The sequence below is a fragment of the Temnothorax curvispinosus genome, unplaced genomic scaffold (assembly GCF_003070985.1).
Source record: "Temnothorax curvispinosus isolate PA1 unplaced genomic scaffold, ASM307098v1 QBEX01007996.1, whole genome shotgun sequence".
NCBI classification, from domain to species: domain Eukaryota; kingdom Metazoa; phylum Arthropoda; class Insecta; order Hymenoptera; family Formicidae; genus Temnothorax; species Temnothorax curvispinosus.
Window position 1 is genome coordinate 6,393 of NW_020217776.1, and position 10,927 is coordinate 17,319.

Here is a 10,927-nt window from a genome sequence, read left to right on the forward strand (position 1 = left end):
CGTTTCTTCCTTGTATTCACACAGCCTACACTTCTTCTTCTCTTCCTCTTCCCAGTACCTACTCTCTCTCATCTCATTCCCTAATCTAAACCTCGCCACCCTTCTCCATCTGCTCTCTCCCCATCCCTTCTTCAGATATCCCGGGATACCCTCTCCTTTTATCAACTTATACCATTTATTATAATTTGATTTCTCGATCTTCTCCCATCTCTCTCTCCTCTGCCTCTCCTTGTCTCCCCCAAACAGCTTAAACCAATCATCTCCGTCTTCTCTCAACCTTTCCAATTCTTCTAACTCCACTTCTCTTTCTTCGAAGAACTTTCCTCTCTCTCTTTCCCAACTCGAGCCTGTTCTCCCTTCCCTCTCCCTTCCTTTTATCTCTTTCCAACATCGCCTCGCCAGTTCGCTTCCTCTACCCTCCTCTAACTTTTTCTCAAATCTCCATGCTCTCATCCTTGCTCTCCCTCTTAGCTTCTCCCTTTGCAACTCTTCCCTAACAAGGTACCACGGTGTTCTCCCGTCCACTCCTAAGACCCATCTAATATACCTTTCTTCCATCCTTTCCATCCCTTTTTTTTCTCTCCATCCCCATATTTCTGCTCCGTATCCCATCACCGTCCACACCAGCCTATCAAACAGCCACAGCCTTTTTCCCCAGTCTTTCCCAAACCTTCTCTTCCCTATCCCCCAAATCTTTCCCATCACCGCCGCCGCTTTCCTAATCCTTTCCTTTACCTGCGCTTGCTGTCCTCCATTCCTTTGAAATACGTAGCCTAGGTATCGAAATTCCTTTACCTCCCCTAATTCCTTCCCTTCCCATCTCCAGCTTCTTTTACTGTCCCTCCCTCTTCCCTTCCTAAACCTCATTATTTTCGTTTTCTCCACATTCAGCTCCAGTCTCTTCCTCCTTAAGTACTCTTCCAATTTTTTTAACATACTCCTCATTTGCTCCTCGTCCTCTGCGATTAGCACTACATCGTCAGCATATGCCAGCGTATATACCCTCTTACCTTCTAACATTATCCCTCCCCATTTTACCCTGCCCATTTCTTCCTCCATATCTGCTAGTAACACGTTAAACAATAACGGGCTTAGCGGGCACCCTTGTCTTACCCCCCTCGCCGTCCAGAATGCCTCTCCTATATCGTTACCTACCCTTACTCTACTTCTCGTCTCCCTCAGTAACTCCTCCGCCCTTCTCACCAGCCCTTCCCTTATTCCCCTTTCCCTCATTGCTTTTACTAGCACCCTCCTGTCTGCCGAGTCAAACGCCGCCTTAAGATCTACAAAACATGCTATTAACTTTCCCCCTTTTTTCTCCAGCCTCCTATTCACCAAGTAGTTTAAAACGTACATATTATCCACAGTTCCCATTCCCCTTCTGAAACCCGTCTGATTATGTGGTACAATTCCCTTCTCCTCTAGCTCCTCTCTCAACCTTTCCGCAAGTATGGCCGTGTACACCTTGTACAGCGACTACATTATTGTCACCCCTCTGTACTCCTCCACCTTTTTTCCTTTCCCTTTCTTTACGATTGGGGCGATTAATCCCTCTTTCCGATTCTCCGGCCAACCTCCCCCCTTCCATACTCTGTTTATATATCTCCATGCCCAAGTCTCCAACTCCTTCCCCCCATATTTCCACGCCTCACCTGGTATCCCATCCCTTCCCATTGCTTTTCCATCCTTTAACTTCCTTATTGCCCTCCTCATTTCTTCTATGCTTATTTCCTCTTCCTCCTCTCTTTCCTTTCCTTCCCGCCCCTCGTCCTCTCCCATCTTTACCCTACCCTCTACTCCACCTAACAGCTGCATAAAGTATTTTTTCCATTCTTCCTCTTCAATCCCTTCCTCGATTCCTCTCCTCTTTCTTCTCTCCCTATTTACTATCTCCCATACCTCCGACTCTCTCCTTGCTTCCATCGCTTTTCTCTCCCATCTCAGATTCTCCTCCTCCTTCTTCCTCTTACACAGCTCCTTAAACTCCTTCCTCCTTTCTCTGTATACACTGCCCTCTTCCCTAACTTTCCTCCATTCCTTCAGTTTTCTTCTCGTTTCCTTCTTTGCTTCTCTGTAGTCATTGTCCGACCACCCCACCTTCTTATTCCTGCTTCCCTTCACCTCGTTTTCCACCCCTATTATTGCCTCTACTATTCTTGTTTCCATTTCGTCCCATTCCTTATTTAACTCTTCCTCTTTCTCCTCTACTTCCCCTATTCTTTCTTTGAACATCTTTACTCCTTCCTCATTCCACACTCCCCTGTTTCTTTTCTTCCACTTTCCACCTCTGTTTTCCTCCTTGCTCCCCCATACCACCATTTCCAAGGGATGATGGTCTGAGTCCACTCTATCCCCTACCGTCATGCCCTCGATCTTCTCTCTTATCTCTCTATCCCCTATCACATAGTCTAACACTGTATCTCCTCTTCCTCCCGTAAAAGTAAATTCCCCCTCCTCATCTCCTCTCACATTCCCATTGAATATTTCCCACCCTCTCTCCTCTACACATTTCACCAGCAACCTCCCCTCTCTATCCATCTTTTTATCTTTCGATTTTTTTCCTCCCTTCCTCAGCCCTCCCCCCTCTTCCTCCTCTACTCTCCCCCCTTCCTGCCCCGTCCTTGCATTGAAATCTCCTCCAATTATCGTAAACCTTTTTTCCTCTTTCTCTTCCATAAAATGCCCCAGTTCCTGTCTCCTCCATTTCCTCTTTCTTTGCATACACCCCTATAATCTTCCAGTTCTCGCCACCTATCCTAACCTTTCCCACTATCACTCCCTCCTTATCAATTTCCATTTCCGTTTCCTTCTTTTTTAACCCCTTTCTTATTCCCATTATCATCCCTCCTATTGCTCTCCCTTTTTTGTTTTTCTTTTTCGCCATTTGCACTCGCCATTCGTATCTTGTTGGCATCCTCCCCCTTATTCTTTCCCAACCCTTTTCTCCTATCCAGGTCTCTACCATGACTATCACGTCTTCTTTCTTTAGCCCTTCCCAAAACTCCTTATCCTTGTTTTCCAAACCCGCTACGTTCCAGAATACTATCCTCCATACTGACCTCTTTCCTCCCTCCACCTCTCTTCTAACCTCCTTCTTGCCATTCTCTGCTATCTCCCCTTTCTCCTCTTCTCCTCTTATTCCCCCATCTCCATTCCTTCTTCTCTCTCTCCTGCCTTGCCTCCCTCCACTTCCTTCTCTCCTCCGCTCTCCTTTCTTATCTTTCCCCTTTCATCCTTTAGCACCTCCTCCTCCATATCCCATCTCCATCATATATTTTCCAACCTTATTCTACCTGATTTAATCCAAGCCCTCCTTCCCTCTCTTTCCTCTCTTCTCGCTATCTCTCTCAGTTTCCAATTCATCCTTCTTTCCTCCCGCGACGATTCTCCGTTATTCTCTCTTTTCTGCCCACCAGTCTCCTCTTTTTTTCCATCACCTCCCATTTTTGCTCTTCATTCTCTAACTTCAGCAACACCATTTCCCTTCCTTTATCTACATCCCCCCCTATTTTCTCTACCTCTACTGCTTTTACTTTGGCTCTTATTCCTTCCAATAGCTTTTCCACCTCTTGTCTCCTCCCTCCGTCCTTCACTTCTAAACCCTTTATCACTATATTCCTTCTTCTCTCTTCCTTCTCCTTCCTTATCAACCTTCTCTCCAGCTCTCTCATTCTCCCCACCATCTCCTCCTCTCCTTTTCCTACCTCCCCCTTTCTCTCCTCTTTTCTCTCACTTACTTTTTCCTCCAAACTTTTTAACCTTACCTCCACCTTCTCCTCTAGCTTTCTTACTCTTTCCTCTAGCTCTTCCTTTTGTTTCTTCCACATTTCTTCTCTTCTCTTCAATTCCTCCTTTAGTCCCTTAATTTCTTCTTTTATATCATTCCTTATCTCCCTACTCTCACTTATATCATTCCTTATCTCCTTACTCTCACTCTTTATCTTTTTTCCTTTTCTCCTCTTGCACCTCCATTTTCCTTGAAATCTTCTTCAGCAGCTCCTCTGTCGCCATGCTTTCTTAACTCTCCTCTCCTTTTTTTATCTTTGCTGGTGGTGACCTATTAACTCTCCTTGTTTCGTTAAACCTTTCCAAAAGTTCTTTTTCTGCTCTAGCCGTCGCTTCTTCCTCTATATCTTTTCTTGTCCTTTTCTGTATGAGATCCAGGCCAGACCCTAAGCACAGTATATACAGTAGCGCAACTCTCCTGATTTCTTGTTGTCCAAAATGGAGTGCGCATGCGCGAAATAAGTAAGCGCTCACTAACTCCATCTGAACGTCGTTCTCTGAACTTCTTTCTCAATTGCTCTTCCTTTCTCCGTTCTGCTCCGCTCCCTCTTAAAATTTAAATGGTCAGTTAAATAAATGCCTATCTGTATTGGAGCAGAAATTTGGAGGGAATTAGCTCAATTAGTCACTGAATGCTATTGAGAGCTGTTAGAAGTGTTTGACAGACTCTGAATACGTTTATGTGATTAAAGTGAAAAGAGTTTACAAAGTATAAAGACAGTGAAAGAATGAAGTGAAGAAAAGTGAAGAAAGTGATAAAAGTGAAATAAGTGATATAAGTGATAAAAGCGAAGGAAACATAAAAAAGAAATTTTTTTCTAAGGGAATAGTTAACCTATATAAATATTATATAAGTTTTCAATTCTCTTGGAAGCACTTTGATCTTAGCTTTGTTTCAGGTGTTGCTGCATAATAATTAAAAATGAATGCGATAAGAAAGCCAAGCTGTGCAGTACCAGAATGCGTTAAGAAGTTCATTGATGTGCAACGACATTTTTTTAAATTTCCAAAGGAACAAGACAGGTATAACACATTGCTTTATATAATATTATTATTTTTTATATAAATTATATTTTTAATTGTAATGTGTGCATTACTTTGTCATTGGTAAAATGGTACAACATTTACAGATGGCTGCAATGGGTACGAGCATGTGGAAGGCTGGATCTAGAACCTAAAGGTCCAGAATATGCCCACCAGAATTGTCGTTTGTGCATTTTGAAAACAAATGGTACAAAATTAATAAAGTTAGGGCTCGTCTTCACCCAGATGCTGTACCCACTATATTTTTTGGACCAGGTTTTCTACAACAGTGAGTTTTTACTAACAAATAATTATTAATTTTACATATTTTAATTTAATTAAATTAGTTTTGTTTCATAAAAAAGTATAAAATTGAATAATACTGGTATAAGGTAGTAGTACATAAAAAATAATAATAGCAACAATATCTAACAATATTTACATTATTTTTTATGTATTACGCGAAAGTAACATAAAAACATAAAATAATTAAAATCTTTTAGGGACAACACAGCACCCGAACAAACAACACAACAAAGTGAGGAAAATGTGGTTAAAGAGAAAGTAGATAGGTATGCTAAATATAAATTTTCCATTTGTTATAATATTATATTTTATAATAGATATTATATGATACATATTTTTTGTTGCAGAAATACATGTGTTGAGGCAACTGTTGCAGAAATGCAAGTGCAAGAAGATAATAGGTAATTTATATTAATAAAGGACTTGTTTACGTTTATTAACCCTCAGTTACCTCACCTAGGTCTGAGAGACCCTGCACATTGTTAAAACAGGGTTTTTAAGACATTCATAAAACTCTTGTATCTTTTTTTAATCAGTACTACATCAATTTGAAAAAAAGCAAAGTTTTTCGTTTTTTTTAGAAAAACATGTCTTCCTTTTTTTTTAAATAACATTTACATTTTTTAACTTGGAATAATCTAACTTGCACAGTCTTGTAGATCTTTAAAAGACGCATGTATTAAAAAAAAAGACTTCAAATTGATGCATTTGTCTTGAAGATACAAGCTGGAGAAAATGGCAGGGGTCTCTCAGACCTTGGTGAGGTAATATCGGGGTGTAAAAACGTAAGGTAACTGAGGGTTAACAATAATGGCTAAAAGAAAAAAAATTGTATATTTTCAGCAAAGCAGAAACTTCACAAACAATCGTCCCAATTATTGTCAGTGACGTAGAAATAACTCAACCGTAAGTTTTTCTTTACTAATTTAAAGTTAAACATGTATTTTTATTTTCTTTATTTGTTATGTAATAAAAGTTTTCTTATAAAATATAATTGTCAGGATATATGTAATTTATTTATTAACACATATTATATTTAAAGTTCTTTTAACTTTAGATTTTATTTAATATTATTTTGCTGTTTTTGTCTCTTACAGCAAAATAGTTACATAATTACATATATCATATTTAAAAATAATCTTTGTGCTATGATCTAACGTTTGGAATATATTACAGGAGCACATCCACTATCAAGAAGCCTGCAGTTAGGACTAAATCGTCCGATGATAGCCCGAGAAAAAGGAAATTGCGAGAGAAGTTCCAAAAATTAAAGGCGCAAAATAAAGTAATGCGTGAAACAATCCGACGGCTTCGTATGGAAAAGAAGAAGAAAGCTACAAAAGTTGAAGAAGAAAACGAATTCGATCAACTAATAAAACTAGGCCGTAAGTTATTACCGGAAAAATTTAATAGAATATTAGCGGCACAAGTCGACGCACAATTAAAATGTAAACGTGGCAGAAGATATGATCCCGAATTTAAGAAATTTGCTTTATCATTATTTTTTTTAAGTCCACGAATGTACCGGGAATTAAAAGATTCAATTGCATTGCCTTCTGTACGTTCTCTACAATTATTTACGCAAAAATGGAATATTGAGCCTGGTATACATGATAAAATTTTTGAAGCACTTAAATTGAAATTGAATACGTTGCCTCTCGTAGAACGTCATTGCATAATATGTGCAGACGAAATGAGTTTAAAAGCTCATTTATTTTATAATATATCACGGGATGAAATAATTGGTTTCGAAGACATTGGTGATAAAAAATCATCTAAACCTGCAAGAAGCGCTTTAGTTATTATGGCACGTAGTATTGCAGGTAATTGGAAGGTGCCTATTGTTTTTTGTTTTGTAGAGACTACATGCCATATGAACTTTTTAAAAAATCTGATATTTGATACAATAATTAAATTAAGAAATACAGGTGCTATGGTGCATGCATTGGTTACGGACATGGGTTCTAATTTTATACAACTGTCCCGTGATTTAGGAATATCTACACAAAATTCAACTTTTTCAGTTAACGGAGAAAATTTAGTTTACATTTTTGACACTCCACATTTAATAAAAGCAACCCGAAATAATTTGTTAAAACATAATTTTGAATTTAATAATAAAGTAGCTTCGTGGGATCATATTAGACAATTTTATATGCAAGACGTCAAACAATGGATAAGAGCAGCTCCTAAATTATCAAAAATTCATATGGACCCAAATAACTTTATGAGAATGAAAGTTAAATATGCCGTACAAGTACTTAGTAACCATGTATGTGCAGGAATGTGTACACAGATGTCTGTCGGTCTTCTTCCGACTGAAGTCGTTGGAACTATAGATTTAATTGATCATTTTGTTGATCATAAGTTCATTGATCATAAGTTGTTCGATATGTTAAATTCGTCCGCCGTAAATAATCCTAACGAACATGGAAAAGTTTTTACCGGAAGTGAAAAACAAATGCAGTTTTTGCAAGAAATGTCAGATCTTATAAAAAGTATTAAAGTAGTTAATAATAATAATAATAATGGTAAATATGTAAAAGTTAAATGCTTTGAATGCTGGCAGATAACAATTAATAGCATCATTCAACTTTGGAAAACATTAAAAAATCATAATTTTCCATATCTCCGAACACGTAGATTAAATCAAGATTGTGTCGAAAATTTTTTTGGTTCCGTTCGGAAACAAGGCGGTAATTGTCTTAATCCGACACCTATACAATTTAAGCGCGCCTTTAAAAAACTTTTTAGTACAACATTATTAAAACATTCGGATACGCAAAATTGTGCTTCTGATAATGATGATATGTTAAATCTTATTGGAACGTTAGATAATAACAAAGAGTCCACTGTTTCGGAATTTACTGCTTCATCATCGGCGCATAACATTTTAAATATTCCGACTCATGAATATTGTTCAATGGATCTGCCAGAAGAAAACGCATTTAAATATGTTTGCGGATTTTTAATTAAAAGATGTACGGCAATACATTCTTGTGATATATGTACAAAATATATGAATGATAATATGGCTATCTTAGATAATACAACATTATATTGTTCTTTTCGAGCCTATGAAAACGAAGAAGGAAATTTGTTTGGGAAGTTAAACATACCAAGTAATGACTTTTGTTATTATATTCATAAATTAGAAGAAGTATTTGTAAAAAATTTTGAGAAGAATTGTTTCCAGAAAAATATTGGCAATTATTTATTCCAATTAACACAAAGTATAACTTTTGAACCGCCATGTCCAAATTTCCCTACTTCATTTTTGATAAAATTATATCTTTGTATATATTACACATTATCGCTGCATAATAAATCATGCAAACGGGTTACCACAAAAAATAGGAAACTTTTAAACGTTTCCCATTTATAAATTTTCTTCTTACAATGTTTAATTGTCACGTTGAGTTATGTTTTACGGGCATATTTTAATTATTGAGGCTACTGTTTCATTGATTCTTATTCTTATAATGGATTGTGATATATTACTTACCCAGTATTGTGTGTTTATTTATTGCATGTTTTGTTTGCTTGCAAATAACATTATATATAACTTTGCGTGTTTTTTTATTGCATTTTGTTTATTTTCAAATTATATTGTTTAACTTATATTATATTTAATAATGTATTGATTGTATTGTTGCGTTTTACATTTTATTTTTAATTAATGGCAACATGTATGTGCAATTTTTTCAGTTGCGTTAATATTGATATTGTGTTTTTATATTATGCGTTACTATATATGTATTAATATGTGTGCATTAATAGACTTTTATACATTACGTTACTTATTAAATTTTATATTGTGTATGTTACATAAATTCATGTATTCGGGTGTGTTAAATATATATATGAATGTATATATATATGTATGGGCGATGGTGCATGTGTATTTGTAAAGGCATGAATACTGTTAGTGATACATTTAATTAATTAATTATTTTTTCTTTTTTTTTTTTAAGTTCTTACGTGCCTGAAGGATGAATAATCAAAAGGTTATACGAATGAAAAACTTGGAGAAGAAATGGAGCTTATTAATATTACATTTTATAGATTCCTTGTTTATATTTTAAGTATTTTCTGTTCTACATTATTGTACGGTAATTATTGTAGCTTGCACTTTTATTGTCCTTTTCTTTTTTTGGGTTGTATCGAGTAGCTGAGATACAGATCAATAAAAGAATTGTACAATAAAGTGTATCCCACACAGCACAGGGAGAATCTGAGAACGATCTGAGATTATCGCAAAAGTATATTGCGATAATCTCAGAACAATCGCATACGTACTGCGATTGACGAAGTAGTTTCTACGAACGTTCGAATGTCCTGGGTAGCTTTTCCCATAGAATTTCGCAGCGAATGTTCCCATAGAACTTCGCAGCGAATGTCTACAGTTTCAGGAAATGATGAAAACGGGAAGATTTTAGTACATACGCAGCCAGGCGCACGCGCTCACATATAGATTAGGTTTAGGTTAATAATTTCGTAATTTTACTTTGTCAAATTGATGTTTTTATTTATTAGTATTTATTATAATATAAATTGATATATATTATATCTATATTCAATAAGCTTCAATATTTTAAAATATACATTGTCTAATTTCGATCGTTATATAAAAAAGTTCAATAAAGTCAGAATACATCTCATTGCGTCGATATAACTGAATTATTTTTTGCAGCGTCTATTCATCGGCTGAACTAGGATACTTAATACTAAAAATCGCGGTACAATTTCGCATTAAGATTGCACACGGTAACTTTTCACAACCGCTACGTGTTGTGGGAAATCGAGACGAAGTCTTCTAAGATTAAAATATCGAGATGGCTTAATGTAAATATTTACGTCATCATAAAGATTTCTTCACATGTATAATATACGCGTGTATTTATTGAACTAAAAACATTTCCTTTATTAATTGTTGGAATTTATAAATTGCAAAATAAAATAAAAATTTATTCTCACGCAAAAGAAGCAATCATTTATTATTATAAAATATTAGCGCTTCGAATAAATGAGTAAATAAATAATATTTTTTCTTTTGTACAACGCAATTATACATTTTTATATTCATTACTTCACATTAAGCCATTCAGAGTAACGAACTCTTTTAAAGAACAAAACGAAATATAATCATAGAAATTTACATTTGCAATCAGCAGGATGTTACGTTGCATACCGTCAATCAGTTGTTTAAATGAGATTTCCTCTAACATTTTTGCAGAGTATTAAAAAAACGGAAATATTTACTTGTAAATAAAACGCATTGAAAAAACGCATATAAAAAAATAGAATTAAGAATATGTTATACGTGAGGTAGAAGAGGCACCTGTTCATCTTTGGCAAAATAAAAAATCTTGAAAATAAAAGAAACATTCTTGGCAGAATAAAAAATCTTGAAAATAACATATTCTTAAGCAAGAGATCGTCGGCACCTTCTTTCTTTTATAATAAGTAACCTATGTATACGGTTTTACCAGTAGTAGAGATGGGCGATACAGTATCGATATTTCAAATATCGATACGATTAACGATTTATGAAAACAAGGATATATAGAGTGTATTAAAAAGGATAAGGTCAATAAACTAGAAGATAAAAGAGAAGCTTGAACAGAATACATAATGTATGTATATAAACTTCTTGTATTCGATATGGTTCAGTAAATACAGCGCGGACTCTGTTTCCCGAAAAGATAGTCCCAGCACCCACCAGCGTAGCCGGTGCGGACTCTATCTTTAAAAGGGAACAGTCCCAGCACCCACTGGTTCGTTTTAGAAAACATCACCAGTGCGGACTCTG

The 10,927-nt window shown here is 35.9% G+C and overlaps 2 protein-coding genes across 2 annotated transcripts; one reads left to right on the plus strand and one right to left on the minus strand.

The window, feature by feature from the left end:
* Positions 1–1,476: 1,476 nt before the first annotated feature.
* On the minus strand, positions 1,477–2,364 carry LOC112457615 (vicilin-like seed storage protein At2g18540). The gene has a single exon (XM_025020777.1). The coding sequence runs from the start codon at positions 2,362–2,364 to the stop codon at positions 1,477–1,479; it is 888 nt and encodes a 295-aa protein (XP_024876545.1).
* Positions 2,365–5,055: 2,691 nt separating this feature from the next.
* Positions 5,056–9,277, plus strand: LOC112457616. The gene is made up of 6 exons (XM_025020778.1): positions 5,056–5,060; positions 5,313–5,381; positions 5,463–5,516; positions 5,959–6,021; positions 6,292–6,500; positions 9,090–9,277. The coding sequence occupies exons 1-6, from the start codon at positions 5,056–5,058 to the stop codon at positions 9,113–9,115; spliced, it is 426 nt and encodes a 141-aa protein (XP_024876546.1). The 3' UTR covers positions 9,116–9,277.
* Positions 9,278–10,927: the final 1,650 nt, after the last annotated feature.

Excerpts from the sequence above, each read along its gene's own strand:
- LOC112457615 (XM_025020777.1), bottom strand. The coding sequence starts at position 2,364 with ATGACGGTAGGGGATAGAGTGGACTCAGACCATCATCCCTTGGAAATG.
- LOC112457616 (XM_025020778.1), top strand. Across the intron at positions 5,517-5,958 it reads CAAGTGCAAGAAGATAATAG|CAAAGCAGAAACTTCACAAA; the intron begins GTAATTTATATT and ends GTATATTTTCAG. Across the intron at positions 6,501-9,089 it reads TCAACTAATAAAACTAGGCC|TTCTTACGTGCCTGAAGGAT; the intron begins GTAAGTTATTAC and ends TTTTTTTTTAAG.